This window comes from Pezoporus occidentalis, unplaced genomic scaffold, assembly GCF_034315485.1.
Source record: "Pezoporus occidentalis ecotype Australia unplaced genomic scaffold, CSIRO_AGI_Poc_V1 ctg18, whole genome shotgun sequence".
NCBI classification, from domain to species: Eukaryota; Metazoa; Chordata; class Aves; order Psittaciformes; family Psittacidae; genus Pezoporus; species Pezoporus occidentalis.
In genome coordinates this window covers 10,452,730-10,478,424 of record NW_026913640.1, presented here as the reverse complement: position 1 = coordinate 10,478,424, position 25,695 = coordinate 10,452,730, and the positions used below count along the sequence as shown (strand labels likewise).

General features: G+C 41.0%; 1 protein-coding gene across 2 annotated transcripts in view; it reads right to left on the bottom strand.

Annotated features, from left to right (window-relative positions):
- Nucleotides 1-25,695, bottom strand: part of ALKBH8 (alkB homolog 8, tRNA methyltransferase) — a 53,164-nt gene that overhangs the window by 8,800 nt on the left and 18,669 nt on the right. For both annotated transcript variants that reach the window (XM_062615354.1, XM_062615355.1), the window contains exons 8-10: nucleotides 5,656-5,762; nucleotides 2,063-2,217; nucleotides 995-1,260 (exon numbers count right to left, since the gene is read on the bottom strand). In XM_062615354.1, the coding sequence (XP_062471338.1) occupies nucleotides 995-1,260; nucleotides 2,063-2,217; nucleotides 5,656-5,762 (528 nt within the window). The remainder of the gene's footprint in view (nucleotides 1-994; nucleotides 1,261-2,062; nucleotides 2,218-5,655; nucleotides 5,763-25,695) is intronic.

Sequence of the window (25,695 nt, the reverse complement as noted above, 5' to 3'; positions counted from 1 at the left end):
ATAAACAGCAGGACAGAAATTCCTGAGACAGACAAACAAGTCTGACTTTTATTATTAATAATGAGTTTTGCCTTACACAGAAGTTTTCAAGCCTGGTGGATTTCAAAGTGTTTCACAGTACAAGAATGTGAAAGACTGGGGAGAGCAGATACCATAACGCAAACCTCTCAGAGGTATTTTGGGTAAAAAAAAAAAAAAAAAAAATAAAAAAATTGGGAAGTTTGATCCTTGCAAAAAATTCTTTGAAATATTTGCAATAAAAACTATCTCTTGGTTCATATTTGCACATGCTTCCTACCTCTCTGATAGGAAAGAAGTAAAACTGCTCTAAGTACAAACTGAGGCAGTGAATGTGATAGCAACATCAGCAAGAATGACATCAGAACTGTCTAAAAGTGAAGAAAGTGAGAGAAAGGCCACAAATCCACGCTGAAGTTGAGAATCCTCCATGAATTTTATGTTGTTGTATTTACTGGGCCTACACACAGAGTCAGAGGTGGGACAGCCAAACACAACATCATTCACAGATGAGCCTCACCACCAGACAGAAGGCAACTGAAGAGGATATATGAAAAGTAGTGCTTCTGGAGATTTCAGGGACATGTACATTGCATTTCTCACCCACCAGTCAAGTGAAAAACTAGTTGGAAGCATTCAAACTGTTCATCCATTTTCCCTTGTAATAAGTTTAAACAACAACAACATAAAAGGCTAAAGCATCCATTACAAATTTTCAATCCAGAACACCCATTACTTTTTTTTTTTTAAATTAACATACCTTGATCTGCAAAGCAAAAGTGGTTTTGAAAAAAGAAGGGTAATGCACATAGTGAATGGATGTGAAAACCTAACACAACTGGTAATTGATCTTGGGTTAGGAAACAGCTTTCTGTTCCTGGCACTCTTCCCACAAGTGAAGCTCCAACATGCTACAAATGCATGATGGAATAAACACTAGTACCAATGTAAACAAAGGATAGTAGCTACTACGTACCATGTATAAGTCCTCGTTGATGCCTAGATACTTCCCATTGCCACAACCAACATCAGCCACTATTGAGCCTTTTGGTAGGGACCTGAGAAACTCTACAATTTGGGGCCACGGGCTATGCCTAGTACTGCTGAAGTGTGTGGCTATCTCTTCATACACCTTGTGTACATATTCTTGCTCCAGCTTAGAGGCCTCCATCTCATTGTGAGGAAACGAAGGTTGTACCTGGCTTTGCAGTCCTTTCTGGCTGTCACAAACAGATGGGTAAACTAGATATAGCAACAGATACACAAAAAAAATACTTGGTTAAAGTGATTCCTTGTTGATTAAACTTATTTAGCAAAATAAAATTAAAAGTGAAACATTAAAATGCAAGAAATGCTTCATTCCTCCTTTACCTTTTAAAAATTTAAATGCAGGTTGAACTGCATAAGTGTTTGATTTCTTTAGAACAAGCAGCCTGCCCACATATACCACAGGCTATTTGCAGTGATCAATCATCCCGCTACATTAACAAGGTTTATGTATGGTGCCTGTAATAACAAAGATCATGACATTGCTGCAATTCAGCCTCTGAAATTCTCTTCTGAGGGCACAAATGGACTTCAATTCCATGTAATCATTGAGAGACCTATCTCCTACATTCTGTCCTGCCCTAAAGCACTTACATGGCTCTATCACTGTAGATCTGACTGCTTCTCCTTCTTTAATGTACTTAATTTCACAAAATTGAAGTCCTCTTCACATAAAACCAACTGAAACTGACTGGAACATGAAGAATAGTAGCTATTTCTATTCTGTTGCATTATTGCAGAACTTGAGGTCCCCACAGAAATGCAAGATACCAGGTTACTTGCCCAGCTCTGGAGCAAGCCAAATGCCTTCCTATATAGAGCAATCACACAGACGCAAACAACTCCAATGATACAGTATGCCTAACCTCGAGCTGCTCAGGAATGGCTACCACGACTGCCAAAACTACCCAAAGGGATAAACCGGTTAGCTAATAAAATGCTTACATATTGGCAATAAATAACAATTTTGACTTGAAAATCACCTCAAGACACTTACTGCAATTGCAAGGGCTTCTCCTCACTTTCCTGAATGTAAATGATGTCCTTGTTTCCCTTCGATTCAGCGTTAAATCTCCAGCATCAGGAGTGATTGTTCCAATTTTCTGCCCAAGCTCAGATGCTTGAATGACATCATATTTTCGGGGTGTAATCCTAAAACAAAGTAACACAAAATAAAAGAATAATTCAATTTGCATCAGGAAAAAAAAAATCCAATCCATCATTATAAGGCAGCTTACACACTGTGACATGTGTGATTATAACACTATTTAATGTATGGCTGATTTTCAATTTTCAACTTCTTCAATTTCAGATGAAAAAAAAAGAGGAGCTGACAGAAACTAATGATGTTAATTAAAGTGTTATTTGATTGCAAGTAATTACATTTCCCTCCCTCCCTTTCCTTCCATAAAAGTTTGACTGTTTATTTTCCTAGGACTTATTTTTTTTAATATTTGTTTTCTACAAAAATATGTACTTGCTAAAGATAAAACACACTACTAGAAATGGTGGCTGTGGGTATAGAAGCATAGAACTGACCGAGCTCTACATTAGCAGACTGAGGTTTCTTGTTGCAAATAGGCCTCTCCAGTGAATTCTGCTTTGCAACAGAATGTCTTTTCCATTTACTGATAACAGAAGATGCAAATAATGCAGCACTCTGGGAGATTTGCTGAAATGCCTAAAGAGACAAACTCTGCTGTAGTGATTTCTTGACCAAAATCTATCAAGCAAACGGGGAACAGAGGTGCTTAAGCTACTTTGGGATGTGGCATGGATCTTAATGGAACAGAAAAGCAGTTTGCGGGCCAAAATTCACGAGACAAAAGTGATTTGGAACTTTCCTGGGGTGACAAAAGTTTCAAATAATTTTATTAAAAATTTTACATAAAAGTACCAAACCCAGGCATTTTTAATAGCTCTACAAATGAATCTCTCTCAAAATTGAAAAAACGGAAAAGACAAAGTACAGTGTGAAACACAACATGAGAGAAGAGAAACAGCTGCACCCACATGTAGCTTCTCATCACTTGCACATGGGAAAAAGTAGATACTGTTGGAACAAAACGAAAACTCATCAGGGAAACAGCACCTCAAAGCTGTTACTGTCACACTGAAGCACTTCTTGAACTTAGGTCATCAAGGAGACTAATGCTGAAGTTTCCTCAAGAAAAAACATCTCAAAGGAACCGGCCTCTCAGTGGTACAAAGTACCTGACCCCCAACAGGACAGGCTCTCACTATAAAACCGACTTCCACATTGGTTAGCCAAGTTTAACCCTTACAGGTTGAGCCAAAAGGGAAGTTGGGGCATGGTGAAAGTGTTTTTATATCTTTTAATAAAGCAGAGCACTTATTTCTCTTATTTCTCCTGGAACCTTTCTGCAGGTCACATGAAGCTGCTCCCCAGTGGCTGTACTTAACCAAAAAGAAAGATCCAAATGCTGAAAGACAGCCTGCAGCCTGATCAGCATCCCTGTACTCTGCTGTAAGCCATCTTTCCTACTGCAGGGAAACTGATCTCTAGCCCAGCCACAGGGAGAAAGTGTGCAGGTCCTTTCTGTCTGGAAATCAGGGAGCAGCATATTGATGCTCCATCTAGATGGTGCAAAAGGGAGACATGGAGCAGCCCCAAGAATGGAAATCTCCCAAAGTCAGCCATGGAAAGTATGGGATCTAATAAAGAATTGCCTTGTTCATGGCAGATAATGAAGCTATGATGAAATAATCGGCTGAGGATGCCCAAAACTCCCTCTACAGAACTTCAAATACTGAGTTTGCAGGTTCCCTGTTCTCCAGAATAATTCCAAAACTGAATCTTTTGTTCTCTAATTGGACTCCTGAGGAGCAGATAAAAGGCATCACAAGTGATCTTAAATACATCCTGACATCATGTGTGCAAGTGAATTCATTGTACTCGCTGGATGATTAATCTTGTGGATTACAATAGGATGCCTCACGGCATGATGGAAAGCTTACTTCAGCTGAGTATATTGACACACTATTGCTTTTAAAAACATACAGAAAAGCTACCTTTAGGAAAGGTGGATTAGCACTGGGACAGGAACTTACACGAGTAGAAAGATCTGGGATCATCATTTTAACTCTAGTTTATGTCACTGGTTCTCAAAAGACAACTACCACTTGAAGGTACAAGTAATGATCTCATTCCATTTGTTAGAAGGCAGGTTATACTACCGCAACTTGAACAACTGCTGGCAAGTATTGCAAGTGCTCTGCATGAATCTTTCCTTCTCCTGGAAGTTTGGCTGTCCAGGGCCAGCTTACGAATAGCGGAGTTGGTGGCCTTGGAGAAAGCTCTTATGAAGACAGCCAGGGGCCTCAAGCAACGGCCACCCCTTCTTTCCCTTGAGCTGCTTTTAAACAGAGGCTGTCTTGCTGGGCCAACCCCAACCACAGCTCTGTCTGTGCACAGCCACTGCCTCACTGACCTCCAGGCTGACATCCCAGCCTGGCCCCACAGAGCTGCCTGATGCCCAGGGCTGGGGACTGACCCCCAGCTTCCCTGGCAACAGCAATGAGGTGGAAACTGCACCAAGTTCTCAGAGTTGCAAATGACCTTTCCAAAAGGCAGCTGAAAGTATTTGACAGGACAAAATAAGTAGCTTATAACACTGATATCAGTGTTCAGTCTTGTATACCAAAAAACAAAGGACTTCACTGCCTTGTGCATCTATAACAACGCACATCACAAGGACCACTTGCTTTTCACAGGTATTTCATTTAATGAGGGAATATACAGGTGGTATAAGCCTTCATATTCACCCTTCTTCACAATACAAATTAACCAGCAAAATTAAAAGGCAGAAAATCTTCTGCCAATAAAAGGATTTGGTGTTTAATTTACACAGAATGTAATTAGTGTCTCCAATTGACTGCTGCATTCAGTGACAGCTTGGGTCAAACAAAGGAAGAAACATTTACCATAGGCATTTGTGTCCCACATGATGGTTTCTATACTCTCCTGAAGTACACTGCTGTCACACACAGAGCTTGCCAAGGTTTTAGCCTTTTTGCCAATGTCAGCACTCCTACTGTAGGTAGCTCCCAGTGCTGCATGATTTAAAAAGCATGTATTTAAACTCTACAATAAGCAAAGACTCAAGACATATTTTAAAAAACCCAAACATGCTCAGTACAATACAGCCTTATCAGTAATTAAAAGCGTCCCTAAAGCAGCCTTTCTCTAAAGCCTTTGGCATACCTGATCCAACAGCAAAAGCTGTGGGCTGAAAAGAAAGAAAGAAAGGAAATGGTAAAGTTAATTGCACTGCAATCAATTCTTTGCCAGCTCAGACTCATTGAGTACTTTCACAATGCAGATGTGAGAGCAATTTCTGAGCAAAACTTTACTTGTGACAGCAGCAGAAAACTGCATCTCAGGGACTGACAATTAACTTCCTAAAATCCCCAATTTTCTCAGTTTAACCTGAGCAGAGGAATGAATTTGTACATTTATTATAAAATTTTACTTGATTTCTTTCAGAGCAATTTAAAAACCAGTGTCATTAACAAAGCAAAGGACATGTACTATTCTACTATCAGCAATGCAAGGACTCTTACACATACCCATGTGTCCACAGGTATCTGGATTCTCCAGCCATCACCAATAAGCTGCATCGGGGCAGCATAATTGCCACTGTATGGCCATCAGGGTGTTTGAAATCCATCACAATCTAAAACAAAACAAAACCAGCCACCATGAACAAGCATGACCTACAGAGCTTCATATACATGCCAGGCATTCACAAATCCTAGCTTTGTCTCTTTAACATGTTCATCAGAATATTGCTGTGAAACAGATACATATTTCCTAAGGATGCAAAAATCTCTAGGTTTCTATGCATAAGATCTCTCCTTTTCAGCACTGTGTTAAAAAATCTGAGACAGTCACAAATACATGTGTACAGATAATTAAAATTCTAAATTTTTTTTTTACAGTAATAACTTTCCTTGTGAGTACACGGTAGCATCGTTTAACCTCTGTGTGTACCATATACCTGTGAGGGAGGAAAGGATTACTACCCCTCAGCTAAAGGCAACTGCATCAAAGGAAAAAAGGGTTCATTTGCTGTAACTCAGACACCTGAAAGGTAGGTACCTGGGCTAAGGCAGTCAGCTGCTTTTTGTTAAGTCTATGCAGAGAGACAAGCATCTCCGCAGTGACTCATCCTAGTCTAAAATGTAGAGCTAAATGAAGTGGAGTGACCCTTATGCCCTCTGGAAATGCCCATCCATTTACAGCAGATTGAGCTCAGACAACTAACCCAGTGTGGACGCTTAACATTCAGATTACCAGGAATGGGTGAGAGAAGTAATTTCCAACCTGCCTACATTCTTGGAGGTTTGCAGCACAGCAAGCACATGCAGTCTCCCAAGATCCTAAGATGCCAACTACCAGACCATCCTTTTATTATTTGCCACCCAGCTTCTAGCGATGGCAATATACCAAGGTAACACTTTCAGCTTTATTCCAATTTCACAGCCCAGATGGCAGTGCCACATTTTGCTTCTGCTTGGGCTAGGAATGTTATCCTTTCACATTTCCCAAATGAGAGAAACTCTCGCTGTGGAAAATAATAAACACACCAAGCAAGTTACAGAAGACTTACCACAAAAGAAAACTAGTCAAAACCTATTCAAGTCAGCAGTTCCAGCTACACTGGAGAATCAACACCATGAAAGTGCTGCCACCTGACTTGTAACCTACTAAGTTTACAATTTAAAAACAGGCTTACTATACTATGCCAGACTGAAATAAATTAAGCAGCTCTGCTCCTGCATACAGATGCTTTTAACAAAGACAAAGCATTGGTGTAATGATTCAGCACAAAAACCCAGCAAGACAGAGACTGAATAAGCAAGACTTCTAAACACTAAAAATTACCACTTCCAACATTCACTATTTAATGCTGCACACACTGAAGCAAACTACAATGGCATTTACATTTTTAGGGAAAAAAAAAAACAAAAAACAAACCCTATTTACGCCTGTAATACCACCCACACAGAGTGACACAGCTTCTCCTGTTGAGCTATCTAAATTTAAGGCAAGAAATGACGAGGGTGATAAACAGTGGGGCTGAAAGGGGAAGAGAGATGGGAAAACAGGAATAAAGCCTACCTATAAGCTCTGATTAATGATTATGAAACACTTCAATAGTTACATAAATAGATGAATGGCAGCCACTTGCTAATATACTCTTCCCCTTGCACTTCACAATTTCTTCAAGGTATTCTCCAAGAAGCATGGGGTGAAGGAGGAGAAAATACAGTGGCTCTACAGATCTGATGAAGAGGCTGTCCCATAAGGCACGACTAAGTGCAAGCCTCTGAAAAAAGATGTAGCTATCTGGCAACGCAAAGAAACCAGAAGGTAACCAATCAACACCAGAACATAATGAAAGAAAAAGCATGAAAAGGAAAGAAGCGGGGAGTGAAGAGATTGGATGAAATGGGTGAGATGATATCTCAGTCTGTCTTTTGCCTTCCTGGCTCACTGCTGTTGGGGGACAAGTGTGAGGGGACAAGTGTGAGGGGACAATATAGACTGGGTTCTTCAGAATAACCTGAACATGAGACTGAACAATTCCTTCCTGGAAGCTCAGTCACCCTACTGTCCCTCTTTCTGGGTCAGTAGTAGCTACAAAGCTCTGTTCTTGCAGATGTTGTTCAGGAACCACACCTTCTCAAAGAGTCAATGAGGAGACTTCTGTGAGGTTCCCTACACTTCCAGTCCCCACTTTCCCACAGTGCCCACATGAGGACCTTGCTCCCTTTCATTTCGGCACGCCAGGCTGGGGATGCTACATGAAGCAGTGGGAAACAGTTCCTCCAGTTCCCCTGCCTTCTCTGCAGCTTTACCTCACACATCTCCAATTCCTTTTCCTTCATCAACTGCACGGCCTCAGAGTCTCTTCACAGAAGATGCTCCTCAAATCCTGTCCTGTTAACACCATGTATCCAAACCAGCAGAAGTTCAGAGTGCACTGTAACAAGTAGCATGTTGGGAATGAGAGGCCACAAAACTATCCTTGGTAGTTGGATTTTCAGGCAAAAGTGGCAGGAAAATAGTACAAAAAAGCATGTCCTCCTGGCTGAATTTCAGCGGCACTAAGCCAATAAGAAATACACTAAATAATCTCCTGCTTTTCAACCTCAAATTCTGCACCATAATAAATTTTATTTAAGTAACATCTGGCAAGTCTCATCCACACCAGCACAGGATCCCAGCACTGTCCCTCCTCCCTGCTTTTCTGTGGAGGTAAAGGTTCTGCATTATTATCTCACATTGTGGCTGCTCCCCCTCGAAATGAACTTCATCCTTATGACAAATACTGATGTTCTGGGGAGGAAAATATAAATAAAGGATTCATGTACTTGCAGATGGGCAATGACATTAAGTAATGAGCAGTTATTAGACCAGTCAAAAATCGAAAGCATTCAACACTGTCCAACATGACATCCTTGTCTCTAAATTGCAGAGACATCAATTTGATAGGTGGACCACTCAGTGGATAAAGAACTGGCTGGATGGCCGCACGCAAAGAGCTGTGGTCAATGGCTCAATGTCCGGCTGGAGACTGATGCAAAAGGTTAACAAATGTACAGGGGGGTTAGGGTTGAGCCACTTGTTTTACAGTGTTACTGCTTGCTCATGCTTATGTACATGGTATTTGCAATGTACAAGGGGATAGGTCAAACCGCTTACTTAACAATGTTACTGCTTGCTCATGCTTATCATGCAATGTACAACGGATCAGGACACTTGCTTAATAATATCATTGCTCACTCATGATTATGCTAGGACAAGACATAAGGACATAGCTATTGTCAAGAAGTAGGGACCATGTCTTGATTCCCATCCTTTGAACGCCTTCGTGTATGCTAGAACTAGATATAAAGACATAGCTATTGTTAAGAAGTAGGGACCGTGACTTGTTTCCAATCTTTTGGATGCCTAGGCCAGCTGAAATTGGCTCTGCACTTTGGACAAAGACCAAGCCTCCAGGGAGCACGTGTAATGACCAGAGGTGAAAAGTTCAGGCTCAAGGAAGACTCATTTACTTCATCTTGAGAACTTCACTCATGACCACTAGGAGGCACTGCGCAGGCGCAAAGGACTTAGCTCATTATAATGCAAAGCAGGAATAGGACATGAATATGTATAGGCGTGTTGTACAACCTCATGCATATGCATAACTTTAGAGGATAAATGTAAAGGAGAAACAGCGCTGAGGTGCACAAGCCTTTGGAGGAGCTATTCCCCATGCACCTCAGTGCTGAATAAAGCATACCTACTTTACAACTTTAACGAGTTGCAGAGTCTATCCGCACGTCAGAGACCAGTAATGAGTGGTGCTCCTCAGTGATCAGTGTTGGGACCGGTCTTGTTCAGTACCTTTGTAGGTGATATGGACAGTGGGATTGAGTGCGTCCTCAGCAAGTTTGCTGATGACACCAAGCTGTGTGGTTTGGTTGATAGGCTGGAGGGAAGGGATGCCATCCAGGGGGACCTTGACACACTTGTGAGGTGGGCTGATGCCAACCTTATGAAGTTTAACCATGCCAAGTGCAAGGTCCTACACCTGGGTCAGAGCAATCCCAGGCACAGCTACAGGTTGGGCAGAGAAGAGATTCAGAGCAGCCCTGCCAAGAAGGACTTGAGGGAGTTCGTTGATGAGAAAATGAACATGAGCCAGCTTCGATGTGCACTTGCAGCCCAGAAAGCCAACCGTATCCTGGGCTGCATCAAAAGGAGCGTGACCAGCAGGTCGAAGGAGGTGATCCTGCCCCTCTACTCTGCTCTTGTGAGACCTCACCTGGAGTATTGTGTGCAGTTCTGGTGTCCTCAACATAAAAAGGACATGGAACTGTTGGAACAAGTCCAGAGAAGGGCCACAAGGATGATCAGGGGACTGGAGCACCTCCCGTATGAAGACAGGCTGAGGAAGTTGGGGCTGTTCAGCCTGGAGAAGAGAAGGCTGTGTGGAGACCTCATAGCAGCCTTCCAGTATCTGAAAGGGGTCTATAAGAGTGCTGGTGAGGGACTCTTCATTAAGGTCTGAAGTGACAGGACAAGGGGTAATGGGTTAAAACTTAAACAGGGGAAGTTTAGATTGGATATGAGGAAGAAGTTCTTTCCTGTTAGGGTGGTGAGGCACTGGAATGGGTTGCCCAGGGAAGCTGTGAATGCTCTATCCCTGGCAGTGTTCAAGCCAGGTTGGACAGAGCCTTGGGGTGACACGGTTTAGTGTGAGGTGTCCCTGCCATGACAAGGGGGTTGGAATAAGATGATCTTAAGGTCGTTTCCAACCCTAACTATTCTATCATTCTAAGTTTCACAGTTTTTGTATTAGCAATAAATTTGATATTGCAATTCAGACAGAGAATCAAATTTTAGAAACCGACTGTGAACATCTGAAGACAATTAGTGCAATTCGTGTGCTTCGTTCCTTTTCCTAGGAACTTGAATGACTAAATCAAGTGCACTTGAATGATTAAAAAAAACCCAAGCAAGAGTACTTCTCCTATGCTTTGCTTACAGTAAAGAACATTTAACTCAGAAGGGGTTTGGAAGAACTCGGTTCGTATCTCTGACAAGCCTATTACTGAATGAAGCAGATAATGTTCCCACACACCTGTATGTGTGTTTATCACAGAATCATAGAATCAACCAGGTTGGAAAAGACCTTTAAGATCATCAAGTTCAACCATTATTCCAGGACTGCCAAGTCCACCACTAAACAATGTCACTAAGGGCCTCGTCTATGCAGTTTGTGAACACTTCCATGGACAGTGATTCCATCACTGCCCTGGGCAGCCTGCTTCAACTCCTGAGCACCCCCTGTGAAGAAATTTTTCCTAATATCCAATCTAATCTTCCCATGGCCCAGCTTGAGGCAGAACATTCTAAATTGTCATTGTCACACACACACAAAAAAAGTTTAACGTATTTGGTCCTCTTTTTAATTTACTAAGGACTCACAATCAATAAAGCAACTCTGCCACTGCTGAATCAATCTCTTCATGACAGTTTTGCTCCATAGGAGATATTTCCAATTACTATTTTCAGTTTTACCCATTTTCTTTTTCCTCTCAGATAGCAGAGTCAATAAAGATCAAATCTCCAGCTAGCCCATGGCACATCACCAGGGATTGCATTCAAAAAACAAAAATAGAGGATGCTTTTATCTTATACAACTTTTACCTTCTTTCTCAGTACTGTGGAAAAAGAGTGTCTCTAAACATACCAAAAAAACCCGTAAAAGAAACAAACAGCTAATACCTACTTGTGGTTTTAAATTACTTGTCATGATGCCAGGTTATTTAAGAGAGAGTGTTCATGACAAGGGAGCACATGAAGCAGTAAACAGCTTTCAAGGATGGCTAAATATCAAAGCAAAGGGACACCCACATGCTGAACACTGGCATAAAATACAGCGAAGCGCAAAAGCTAGGGAAGAATCCAGTATAAAAGGAAAAGGAAAGAAAGTATGCTTTCCCTCAGGAAATGAGAAGTCTGCATCACCTTTCAGTACAATGGCACTACACTTCATGAAAGAGCAGGAGGATGGAGATGAAGAACTCGTCTATCAAATAAGCAACGATCCAAAGGCAAAATGGCAGTAATGCAGTGGGGCTGGCAGGACAGTGTCAATAACGATTTTGCTGCCACAGCGTGCAATGACAGCATTGTTTCATCAGACTTTGTCTCTGATGCAATTTTCGCTTGCTGTTAATAGACCAACTTGGACGAAACATACTCTAAAGCTAAGAAAAAAAAAAAAAAAACAATGTGGAATGCTTATTAAGTATTCCTGACATTATTTACTGTATTTTCAGAGAGCAAAGACATAATCAGCCTACACAGCAGTTTCCCACATGTAAAACAGATGAAAAAGAATGTCTACTTCAAAGATAGCTGAGAGGTTTACAGCCCACACATGGAGCTTGAACAACACAGTGGGGCTCTACATGGAGACAAGAGCCTGCTGGCTTACACAGGACACTACAGAAACCCATGCTAAATCCCAACATTTAGAATTCAGAAAATGCTGAATTTTACAGGAAAGGAGAATGGAAATGTCTTTTCTAAATAACCCATGTAATAAGGAAATTTATCTTACGTAACTTATGCTGATATTTACATCCTATATCATGGTCTTTAGCCATACTTTAGAAAACGAGTGCAAAGTTAACAATCTTGATGATGAAATATTTCAGTGCTGCCTACCTCAACTCTCAATGCATACACAAGCCTCCCCCATATCAGAATTAGAAACATATCACGCCCTGCTAAGCCTGCTTATCTATGTAGGCACTATGGTGATGCTTGTCAGATGTTTAATATACTCCTAGGTTTTCTTTCTTCAAAAGTTATACTAAATTTCCATCCATGCAATGCATTACTATCTTCCTAAATCTTCTGTGTCATTTAAAGTATCTATACTTCTTCCTTTTACCTGAAGTCTAGCATAAGAATGCACAAAAACCATTCCAACATACAGAGAGCATTTTGCTTTTCTCTCTGAGGCCTCACCTTGTTAGATTTTCTGGATAACCCCAAGGAGGAGAGTGTATCCACTGAACAGCATACCAGTATCTCTCCTAGCTATTATATATGCCACGGACTTCATGATACAAATTCTCTTGTCTGTATGCTGCTTACAAGATTCAGGTACTGAACAAAAAGAGGAAAACTACTGCAGTTTCCAAGCTAACTCCTATTGGATGAAGGAGCTTCCAGTCCTCTGCATGCCAGCTAGATGGAATATACACCACTCTCCTGTACCCTGGGGTGCAATTCTTGAGGTTCACCAAGGTATTAGAAGTTATTAGTTACCTCACTCCTTGGATGCTGGCTCCTTATGGTGTCCAATGCGGTGGCTGCTCTGCCCAGCCTTGGCAGAGGTTGGGATGCTGGTGGTACCTCTGGCAGCATCACACCAACTTCTGACTGCTGCTGTTTCTATTCCATGGTCTCTCCATGCTGCTACAAATTTTTATGCTTCACTCATACATCTTCTCAAGCTGACTCTTTGATTTAAAAGCCTCTTTGTAAATCCAAGGTTACTGTTTAATCTTGCTGATTGAACAGCAGACTAAAAGTACACAACAAACCCAATTCATTAAAGACTACCCATCAAATATGGCAGATCTTACTAACTAAAAAAGTAATGAATTTCTTTTGTATGTCAGGCCATTACCTGAGGCCTTTGCACCTTCCCAGATCATTACCTGTGTTAAAACTCAGTGCTGAATATTAGATTCCTATACAGATGACTTCCAATCCCTACAGTGAAAGGCAATAGTTGCATTACCACTGCTTCCCTCTCTCTGCCAAAACAGGTATAAATTTCTCCTTTCCATAAAATGCTATCCAACCCCAGCATATGACCTTGATCTCCTTTTGTGAATCCAAAGATTCAGTGTAGTTCTCAACAACATCCAGTTTATTCAATTTCACTAACATTCCACTTTCATCCTTTAATAAACTACCTCCCTAGCTCTTAGCTCGAACTCCTCTAGGACACAGAAAGTGAAAGGCTAATGCTGTTAGTCTTTATTTCATTTATTTTATTAACTTAGCCTCCTCTGCAGTACTTTCCATTCTTCAAGTCATGTCTTCCCTTACATCCATGGGTGCTACCACACTGACATAAAGGCAATTGCATCCACCCACACCAGGGCACAACACACCTCATTCTCCTCTCTAAAGGAAAGGAAATTGCCAAAATTTTGTATCACTTACTGTCTAATGGAGTACAGTTCAGTAGAAGAGCATAAGACGGCTCAGACACCCTGATCTTAACGGCCTCCAGAAGGCTTAATCTGTTCAACATATAATGGTCAGATGTCACAAGAAAGCAGTTCTGCATCCTCAAATACGTCTCCTAGGACTTGCATTTACTGTATTACTCTATGTCTTGAAAGCAAATAATCCTTATTTACACAATTAATGCTGTGTCAAATGTCTACCAAGAAACCACTGAACAAGCCCTTACAACAGAAACACAGCTGTTGTGCAACTTTCTATGTAAGCATGATGACATTTACAGGATTCTGGTATGCACATCTGGGTGTCTAGTGCTGTGGCATATCTGCAATTCTTTCGCACATTAAAAACTTGCAAGTTCTCAAGTTATTGTCAATAAATACTCCGGGGTTCAAAAAGAGCATATCACCTTTTTAAATCACTGATCATTTATAAATATCTGTGGAAATACACACCATAATCAGCCGTTTTCATGTTACCAAGGTTGCAAGTACATGTAGCAGGACTCTCTTCAGCCATAACTATATTTCCATGACACCCTACCTCAACATTATTTATCCTGTCATCAACCGTTATAACCTTTAATTACAACTTTTCTATAACAGAAACAGTGTAAGGGACTGAATAGGGCCTCCATAACGTAAACAATAACTGTTACAGGACAAACTAGGCCTTGGCTGAGTAATACTGACAAACATGGAATAAAACACATAGGGCAATGAGACAGGCATTTAAAGGAAGACAAGAAACGTAAGAGGACCTGAAACACTTAAGATTCTGGGTGGCACAGACCCAGCAGCTGTTGAACGACAGCCCAAGTCCTTACAGGCTGAGGGTATTTCAAGGCAAGGGTAAAACATGCTGCATGCTCATTATCCTGTACAATGGAAAACAGTCTTCTCTCGCTCTTTACAAGCATTAGGGTTGGTCATCAGACTTTCCTCTGGAGGTCTCAGCTTTCTGCTTGTAATGCTGTAGTACAGGAATCCAAGCCAACTATAAGTCATAGGGTGGGAATAGTCAATTCAGTTCAAGATTAAACATCTACATTTGGGCATATATTTTTTAAAATCCTGTTAGAGAACTGAAACCTGTGAAACCAGACACTAGAGTCTAGTTTAGCACTAGCTGAAACACCCCTTTGGCTGCACTGACTCAATCCCCATTCATTACAGAGGGGCTCAGGCATGCAGTGCATATGTAGACACCTACTTGTAAACACTAAAATTTCAGCGTCTTAATCCTGGAAGAATACCACTGACAGTAACTTATGAAATAAGGCACCCAAGTATGGATTTAGCAGATGCTGCAACTCTGTTTGAAACAGTCCTGCCTTAATTAAAACTTCTTCCTGCACTATTTTCACTATAATCTTGCCCTAAACATACTGAGAAAGTAGTATGTAAACAATCCAGTGTTGAATATCTGTAATTCAAAAGAATGAAATTACATGTTTACTCAGTTTGAAACAAAAGGTCAACAAGCCCTTCTCACAACTCCATCTAACAACTGTCTCAGAAACCACTGCTATGACAGAGAACTGCCAGAATACAAGACACGCAAACTGTGCCTTCCCAGACTAATTCTTGCATCATAACTCACAAGAGTTGACAAAACACAGGTTTTAATCTATTGCTATAGAAACTACCATATGGCCTGTTTCTTAATCCTCTACATTTTCACTGTAAAAAGGAAATCTGCTAAGGAACAAAGATCTGGGCACAAGTTTGCAGAAACAGCATAAATACATAAAGAAAAATCATTCCTTAACAGACAAAAGCATGTAACTCTCTCAAAAATTAAAAAGGAAGGGAAAAAAAGAAACCACAATTGAGAAACAAAGAATGAACAAAAGTTATCTTCTTGGTTAATGATGTCTCCTAGGGTCATAAAGTACAACTCAAAAGAGCATGACACAGAAAGACTTCTTTAAAATCATTTGAAGAAAACTTTTATCAATTCCCACAACTGCCATGTTTCACCCCACAGAAGTACCACGTATCTGACATCTAGGCATTATTTTAAAGCAGATAAAGAAAAAAAAAAATCAAAAAAGGAAAACCGCATTCTGAAGTTTGGCTAGGCAGTATTCCAACACTGCTGATTTTCATCACAGGCAATACCATCTCTTTATTCCCTCATTCCCTCCATCTGCTCCATTAGCGCAATGAGTGTCTTCACATAAGGCAGCCAAAAGTTATACAAAAGGGCTCCACCAGGGCCTTGGCATGTGGCCCTAAATTTACAATGGCTTGCATGAACTGCAGAGAGATGCACACAGCAACAGAGGAGGAACTCACAAGGAACTCTGAAGTGTCTACTTTCCACTGCTTTCAGCTGCACCATTACCCTTGGTTCCTTCCAACCATTCTTCTGTTGCCCAGCAGACTGGAGCTTCACCTGCATTGCCCCTGCAGTACACCAACAGGCTGCTTGCCTACTTTCTTCTCCACTGAGAGCACACCTCTTCCCCTGCCTGGAATCAGAATCTTTCTGTCAAGTGCATCAGCATTGCAGATTTGACAGCTCTGGCTCCAGCATGCTTTTAACTGCTCTAAATTGCCAGTTCCCCAATAAAAATTTCCAGAGTCAACTCTTCTGAAACAAGAACTCTGTGGAGAAACCCCCCTTGAAAAACTCAACACACCTGGAAAGAAAAATAAAACACTGCCGTATGCAAAATGTTCAGATTTGTAAAGATAATACAAATACAGACAGATTTCAAACCCCATTTGCTACACTTATTGGTATTATAAAATCCAGATGAAAGCTAAGAGAAAATACACAACAGCAGGAGCTTAACAAGTTAAGCTTGTTCCTTTGCTTACAGATTACTTGTGATTATAATTATTGAATGACGACTTGTCATTTCTACATGAAATTTGCCACAGTCTTAAAATAGGCTCCTAAGACAACAGAGATGACATCACCAGCTAATGAAATCAGATTTCTTTATTGAATTCCAGAACTGAAGTTCAGCTGAAATGCAACAGCTAAAGATAACAAGTTTTTAATGCCCCAGAGTTCAGCCTGCTTCTGTTAATGCCAGGATTCATGCATCAAGTACTGATCTTCTAAAAATAACACGGGGAATAAAAATAACTTCCACTGATAAATATGTTGTGGAAATCAAAAATTCTTTTAAAAATTAGTAAAGAAAATTAGTAACTACTCAATAATGCAGAGCTTTCTACTGAAAAAAGAAAAAAAAAGAAAAATTAACTGATGAAAATTTAAATGCTCTGTTAGTTTTCTATTATTATAATGATTACGTTTTACACACGAATAAATAGCAACTTCATCTTTAAACTGTTAATTCACCTCTTCACCATTGAAAAGTAGTTCATGTACCATAGTGAGAGGGTACATCGGGCAAGTGAAATGGAACAAGAGAAAAAAAGGTTTTCATTTAAAAACAGCAATACTGTACATTATGATCTAACGTTTTCTAAGATTTTTATTTATCCATGTATTTCCTACCACATGAAAACTAATTAGAAATCTCCAGCAATAGCAAGATCCTTTTCAGAGAGTACATTTGCTTCCACTGAAAAATTCAGTATCTGTATTTGTGTGTCACAGTAAAGCCAGATGCCTGAGAACTGGAAATGAAATGACACTGCCTCAGCATACAAGGTAAGCACACCACAGAAACAGCTCATGGGCTGGAGACAGTAAGTTTTGTTAAAAGAGAATCAAGTTGGTAAAGGAATTATGCAGGAGTTTTCCTTCATTATTTAGCAGCTATGACCACAGCCAGAAAATTGTAAGCCCTACTGCAGACTTTAAACACATTAGAATGTATCACTCACTGCAGGACTTCTGTGTGTGATCGTGAGAAAACTAACTGGACCTATAGGACATTTTTCATAACAACCCTATGTATTTTTCCATGTGATACTGAGTAGACTTCACTTTCAAATTCCTCCTAATTGAAATTTCTTTTGTCTCTCTTTCCATATTCACCTCAGATGTGCTGCTGCTGCAACTGCCCAGGGAGGTTGAGAAGACAATGAGAACATTCTTCCCACACTCCTTTCTCAACAGCAACAACTCAAAGAAAACACAGAATGCTAAAGAGCAACCAACTGACTGGGAAGAGTGGTACAAAGCAGGAGGAGGTGCAGCTCCGCCTTCCACCTCAATAGCCAAAATAATGGACCACATGCAAGAAACATAAATCTGCTGTGCAGAAAGGAGTGAGGCAACTTCCCACTCTAGCAGACCCAGGAGAAATACCTCAGGAAGTCACTGCATGTTCGGCAAATCAGAGATCCTCAGCACTCAAACTAGAGGCTGACCTTCCTTCCTCAGCACTGAAGTAGGATTCCAGCCTATTTAGGACTTATTAGGCCTTGCATAGTGGGTAATAGCTTTATGGAAAGGTATAGGAGACGACAAGATTCTTTCTTCTGTGAAGAAGAAAAGCTGGTATGAATCCAACAAAATAGGGGCAGGAGACAAAGCTTTGCAGAGCTATTTGCCCAGTGTTGACCCACCAGTAGTAAATGCCAGGCTTCAGAGACTCACCACAGGTACAAATCACACAAAAGAGGCACCTGTGAAATGTAATGTCTCACTAATACGAAAGGTGTGAAGAAAATATTATTTACATACAAAAATAAGATAGAGGCTCTGTCACAGCTTAGCTTTGATTTTGTTCCTCCAAAATATCTGAGAAGGTAGTGGAGAAGGCAGGATCTCCTTGTCGCTGGCTTGTTTCTCAGTAAGTTACTGCTACACAGCTCATAGAGAAATAATGTATCATTCTTTGGGGGTAGTTCTGTCCAAATGCTCTTGTAGCATTTCAGTGCAAATCAAGATTATTTAGCAGATTCCTACAGCACTTGAGAAACACATGTTTACCTGCATTTGTTGCACCCAGTGGGTGCCTTGCTGTTATCTTCGGCTAAAATAGGAGTTACCCTATAAGCAACCAAGACTGTGGAAGGAGGTGAATAGGTACTGCAGGACAGGTTCCATCTGAACATCTACATGACAGGCCAGCTCTCAAGATCCTTACAAAGGTTAAAATAAGTGATCAGATGGAAATACCAGTATGACACATTGACATGTGAACAGAATCCTGCACACAAAGAGGGAAGAGACATCCAGCATAGAAATAAAAACCCAGAACAGTATATTAACCTTTCCCCAAAAAAAAACAGACTATTATAAATATCCCCATGAAGACCTGTGGGCTTCGCTGCTTATCTCAGAGGGCACAATTCAATGCTCAATTACATCAACAGGCTCTTGTATCGATCCAAGCTCAATGACAGGTATGACAGAGAGAGAAACACACAGGACATTTATACAGAGTAAATGCAAACAGGAGGGACAGATTTATGAAGCCTGATGCATTTAAATTTTGGTACTCAGGATACCTTTCACATGGGAAAGCTCTTCAGTAATTCTCAAAAAACAAATACCACTTTTAATGGCACAAACCAAATTCGGCATACACATACTAAATGATACAGAAACCATGCCAATCACTGCTCTTCAAGAACTCAAAATCCATGACTTTCAGAAAGGTACAGCTCAGGAAATGTGTCTTACATATCTGAAAGGAATGCTATTGAGCTACAAGAATCCCACTAGACTCACTTGAACAAAGTTCCGAGTTCAGCATTAGGTTGTAGTCATTAAAATTAATGTCTTCTGTTTGGCTCTACTGGTTCTTCCAACCCAATCTCTTTAAGTACTGATTGTTGTTACTACTTTTTCATCTACTACAATCATGCTTCTAGCATGGACGCAGAAAAAAGTTTGGTATAGCCACTGCCAGAGTAATTCCTTAAACAGATAAGATGCTTTCTGCCCTCCCTTAAAAGAACAATAAAGCACCGTAAATGTAGAAAGTAAATTAAACTGAATCAGCAACTAAGGTAAGCAAAGCATTTGACACAGTCTCCCACAGCATCCTCACAGCTAAATTGAGGAAGTGTGGACTGGATGATCAGGTAGTGAGGTGGACTGCGAACTGGCTGAAGGAGAGAAGCCAGAGAGTTGTAGTCTATGGGGCTGAGTCTAGTTGGAGGCCTGTAACTAGTGGAGTGCCTCAAGGGTCAGTACTGGGACCAGTGTTATTTAATATATTCATCAACGATTTAGATGAGGGAATTGAGTGTACTATCAGCAAGTTTGCTGATGACACTAAGCTGGGAGGAGTGGCTGACACGCCAGAAGGCTGTGCTGCCATCCAGCGAGACCTGGACAGGCTGGAGAGTTGGGCAGGGAATAACTTGATGAAATATAACAAGGGAAAGTGTAGAGTCCTGCATCTGGGCAGGAACAACCCCAGGTTCCAGTATAGGTTGGGGAACGACCTGTTAGAGAGCAGTGTACGGGAGAGGGATCTGAGGGTCCTAGTGGACGACAGGATGACCATGAGCCAACACTGTGCCCTTGTGGCTAAGAAGGCCAATGGCATCCTGGGGTGTATTAGAAGGTCAAGAGAGGTCCTCCTTCCCCTCTACTCTGCCCTGGTGAGACCCCATCTGGAATACTGTGTCCAGTTCTGGGCCCCTCAGTTCAAGAAGGACAGGGAGCTGCTGGAGAGAGTCCAGCGAAGGGCAACAAAGATGATTAAGGGAGTGGAGCATCTCCCTTATGAGGAAAGACTGAGGGAGCTGGGTCTCTATAGTTTGGAGAAGAGGAGACTGAGGGGTGACCTTATAAGTGTCTATAAATATATAAAGGGGGAGTGTCACGAGGATGGAGCCAGGCTCTACTCAGTGGCAAACAATGATAGGACAAGGGGTAATGGGTACAAACTGGAACACAAGAGGTTCCACTTAAACTTGAGAAGAAACTTCTTCTCAGTGAGGGTGACACAACACTGGAACAGGCTGCCCAGGGAGGTTGTGGAGTCTCCTTCCCTGGAGACATTCAAAACCCGCCTGGACACATTCCTGTGTAACATTATCTAGGTGTTCCTGCTCCGGCAGGGGGATTGGACTAGATGATCTTTCGAGGTCCCTTCCAATCTCTAGCATACTGTGATACTGTGAAAATAAGAGTGCAATGACAAAGTTAACAAAACTATATCCAGTGCCTGCCTATCTTGTTAGAGCTAACACAAGACATGAAAGAAGTGCTAATGTAAAAGGCTGGGTGCAATTTAGACTTTCTAAAGACTTTTAAACATCTCTCAAGCAGCTACTGCAGAAATAGCTGCTGCTATAGCAGCTACAGCTTTTTGTTTACTAACCAAGATTGAAAATAGAAAAGAAGCAAAAGTGCCAGAAAAAACGGTCAATTATCAGCCTGAGAGACAAGTAATAGCAGCGTACCTCATTCTATCAGTTCTAGGACAACCACTAGTCAGACACATTTCAAAAGGTCTGGTGGATTTTTATTTTAACACTACTCGGCTTTCAAGGCTTGAGGGTAACAGCTTTCCTTTATAGATAAAGGCACTTGATATCTGCAGGCTAAGGGATGATGAATATGTGTTCAGAGGAACAGAAATTAGGCAGAAGTCAAGGATAATCCACACATGGCCCCACTGTTTAACACTGAGCCACAAACCTGACTCAAAACCCTGCAGCTTCCCTTTCACAGACATTCAGTCAGGGGCCTTGTCTGAGCATCACGGCAGTTCTCAGTGTTCACACCCGCCTTCTGCCAGGCCAAGGCACAGGGGTAGGAATCAGAGCGAGGCACTCAAAGAGGAGAAGCAGAAGCTGTAGAGGAGAGAATTACAAGCTTGGGGCTTCCAGATCAGAGCTGGATATTAGGAAAATAGGACAGAACAACATAAATCATACTACGGTGCCAACACAACACACTCTTCAAGAAAAATATGACTGCACTTTACCCTCTACCATGGGGCCGTGGAACTGGGCAGAGCTGATAAGGAGAGACTGCAGTGTGTCACTAGCTGTTTAGTGGGGGTAAAGTCTATATCCAGGAAGGGAAAGTTGTTTTATGGGTTGGACACACTCATAGCACTACTTAGCTCATTAGCGAAAAGCTGCCTCTGTATTTCTAAACCACTAATGAATCAAGGCTTACATGACAGCATGTAAAATGGCAAATTAGGAAAAGTGAAAAGCAGAAATCTCAATATTGATCAAGCTCCTGCTGCAAAGCTGCAAAAGAAAATTTGACACAGGCTTTTTGGAGACAACTGCAAGCTTGGCCAGGCTCCTAAAATGAAATTCTGTAAAACTATATATCTTTAGAGACACCAAATGGAAGCACTGAAAATAACACCTAACTAAAACAGAGAAAGTTCTCAACAGAACAAGCTGTTCACTGTTTTGCAGTACTTTATTCAAATTTATGGATGGAGGACATAGGGTTTATCATTAAGCTTAATAAAAATCACTCTGAACTAAGTTTATCCCATTGTCTTTCTTCTCCTATTATGACAACTTATGAATTAAAGAAAAAGTCATATTCAATAGCACAACACTGAAACTGATATTCCTTAATATTTTTCAGTGTATCAGCACCTATAAAGGGCAAATGTGGAGATTTATAAAATGCCATTACATGCTCAGAGGACACTCTGGAAGTCTCACTTTGTTTTGCAGTTTCCCAGGAGATGCCAAAGAAATGGGTCAAAAAAAAACAAAGAACAGATTAGCCCAAGACCCTCATTATGGGATAAGACATCACTTAGCAAGACATCTCACTGCTTTGCCCTCTAACCATTTAGTGGGTTTTATAAGCTAGGAAGAAGTACAAAGTAATAGTGAGATTTTTCTCCTTCAAATCAAGTTTAATCTGTCTCGTAAACACCTCAAAAAACAATGCACTGCATCAACTAGGATAAAATTGAGACACTTGGATTCCCTGTGCCTCTTGACAAAGCTGTTCCATGTGTCTGAAATAAGGAGAATCTCAGAATCTCACACCTACATTTCCACCTCATCTTATACAAGTGTAAGAATTCAGATTGCTGTAGGTTTTCTGATGGCAAGATAAATGCAGTGTTGTGAAGAATCAGGCATTTATTTTCTTCTCAAGCTTGTTTGCTCATATTTAAAATGAACACATATGCCACATAATAATAACTATTCCTTTTGAAATTAAATCAAGTTTGGAGAAACAAATTAGATTTATTCCTCTGGCAAAGTAGTACAAAGTGCTTTGTTACTGGATAAACTCATTCACCACTGAGGAAAAGACTGATTGTTAATAACGTTATTTAGCTTGCAAGGTATCGCTGAAGATGACAGTGGCACAAACCGCAGCTGGAGACATGCCACCAGTGGAGTACCATAGGAGTTGATACAGGGGCTAATGCTTTTTAACATCTTCATTAAATTACCTGTATGATGGGGCAGAGCACACCCTCAGCAATACAGAAACGGGACAGGAACCTCATGATGATCAACAGATGGACGTGAAAAGTCCCAGGCATCACTGCACGCTGAGGACTGATCAGCTAAACAGCAGCTTTGCCTACCAGGACCTTGGGGGCCCTGGTGAACAAGAAGATGTATATGAGCCACCAAAGTACTAATGCAGGAGAAAAAAAAAAACAAAACCAAAAAACAAAAACCAAACAAACAAAAAAAGCCATCAAATAAGATGGCTCTTATCAATGTGCATAAACACCTAATGGGAGGGAACAGGGAACCAAACTCTTGCTAGTAGTGCCCACCGACAGGGCAAGAAACCATGAGCAACATTTTAGTTAGCAGAGTCTGTAGATTCTGGTAGTACAAACATACAAATAGTTGAAAGAAAAGCTCTTTTTATAACTTAGTGTAAAAATAAACTTAATGAGGCATTGTGCTTTCTTTTCATCCTCTGAAGTGTCCAGTTAGCCAACTTCCAAATAGGGTGCAGAACCAGTTGGGTTGCAAGGTTATTTCTTTATGGCACTTCTTATTTCAGTGCATGCATTTACTGTTGAGGAGAATAAAGATAGGATAACTTTGTTTATCTGTGCTTTCCACTACACTGCAGCCTAATTTATTCAGGTAAATAAAAAAAGGCACAGTACAGAGAGAAGAAACAGATATCAGAGTCTGTTGATGTATATGCATCTCAAATTATTTATTACCAGTGTGTAAATTTTGCACATGGTAAGCTTTACTGAGGGCTTCACTCCTAAAACAGCTAACTTGCATATTACTGCAAATGGTTTTATATTCTAAAAATCAGATGAAGAGCTAAGTGCACAAAACATATTAAAAGAAATCGAAGAGTTGTAAATGTACCAGAAAGAAAATCCATTAATACAGTATTTCATGGGCCACTGGCTTGTTTTACTACATCTGTGAATTAATTCTGTGCAGCTGAAAAGTGTATTAATGGCCCACCAGAAAAGGCACTGAAACTTGGGAGCTATCTAACAGACTGTGCCCAATGCCTATGCCCAAAATATTCAGAAATTACCCAACTCTGGCTATTTTCCTGATTGAAATGTACACATTCCAATTTTTAACAGTTTCATAATGCTCCAGGCACTCCACTTCCAAGAAAGGTTTGTATTTCTCAAGTGATTAAAATCACTTGGCTTTTGGCCATCTCTGAGACTATCACAAAGGTGTGCTGTAATATAATCATCCAGAAACGCACTGCCTGTGGTGCCTTATCAATGAGGTAATAGAGCATCTGGGCCAAACTCAGCCCTTTAATTGAAATGGAAAGGCTGAGAAAGCTTTGGGCTGCAGACTGAGGCAGAGTATGTGAAATCACAGCACCACAGTTTTTACAAATTAAAGTAACTTTTTTTACTATTTACAGGATCAGCATAGAAGAGTTGTAAGTTGGGGTCATCTACTGTTGCTGTGCTGCTCTGAATGCTAGCATGTATTAGAAAAATTAAAGTTAAAATGGGCAAGTTGCACAGAAGATCAATTAGTGCCTTTCTTGTAGAGAAATTGCTCCCTAGCACGGAGGTGCTGGCACTGTTCAAAGACAACGCTGCAGTTGAACAGAGGACAATACACTGTCTCTGAGACAAGGTTAAGCGCAGAAGCCACATGAGAAAGTAGCCCCTAGGTTAGGAGATTCCAAAACAAAAGTAGCAAGAACTCTACTGCCACTGAGTACACCACAATTAATCCCAGATGTTCCTACTCTAGAGTAGATGCTTTTGTCCACGGTCAGGCTGAAGGACTGGCAACACAGACACCTGATTTGCAAGTGACCACGAACACAGACGTGCCACTGCCACAAGTTAATGAAAAAGCTATTCTTTCTTAGGCTCACCCCTAATCCCAGGAGCTCCACATTCACTACACAACTTGCAAAAAAGAGGAAGCTGATGCCAAAGCCCAGACTCAATATTCAAAAATTGTCAATGCTCAGAATATCCAGCCATGTTCTTCTCTCTGCCTGAAGAGTGAAACAAACCAAGAGCAATAATCAAATTGTTGGTTTGTAGCAGAAGAATGCTATCGGTAATACAGGTGCAATTCCATGAACACACACGTCTGTCATCTACACACCACTGCCAGAAAAAACCAAGTAGCAGATTAGATCATTCTCTTACAGAATTCATAGCTTTTTACTGAAAGATTCAGAAGTCAAACTTTTACTGCCCACTGCAGTAACTTGTCAGCCTTGTTAAGCTTCTAGTTATTCAGTTCCATGGGAATACACAGCAATACCTGTAACCCCCATCACAAAATCCCAAGACAGCAATGAAAGCAAGCCGTGCAGATGTGTACATGACACTGTCAAGAAATGGATAGGAAGACAGGAAGCTGTGGTGGGTTGACGCTGGCTGGACACCAGGTGCCAGTGACAGTGCTGCTCTGTTACTGCCCTCCCCAGCTGGACAAAGGGGAGAAAACACAACCAAAGGCTCATGGGTTGAGGTAAGGACAGGGAGAGATCACTCAGCAATTACCATCACA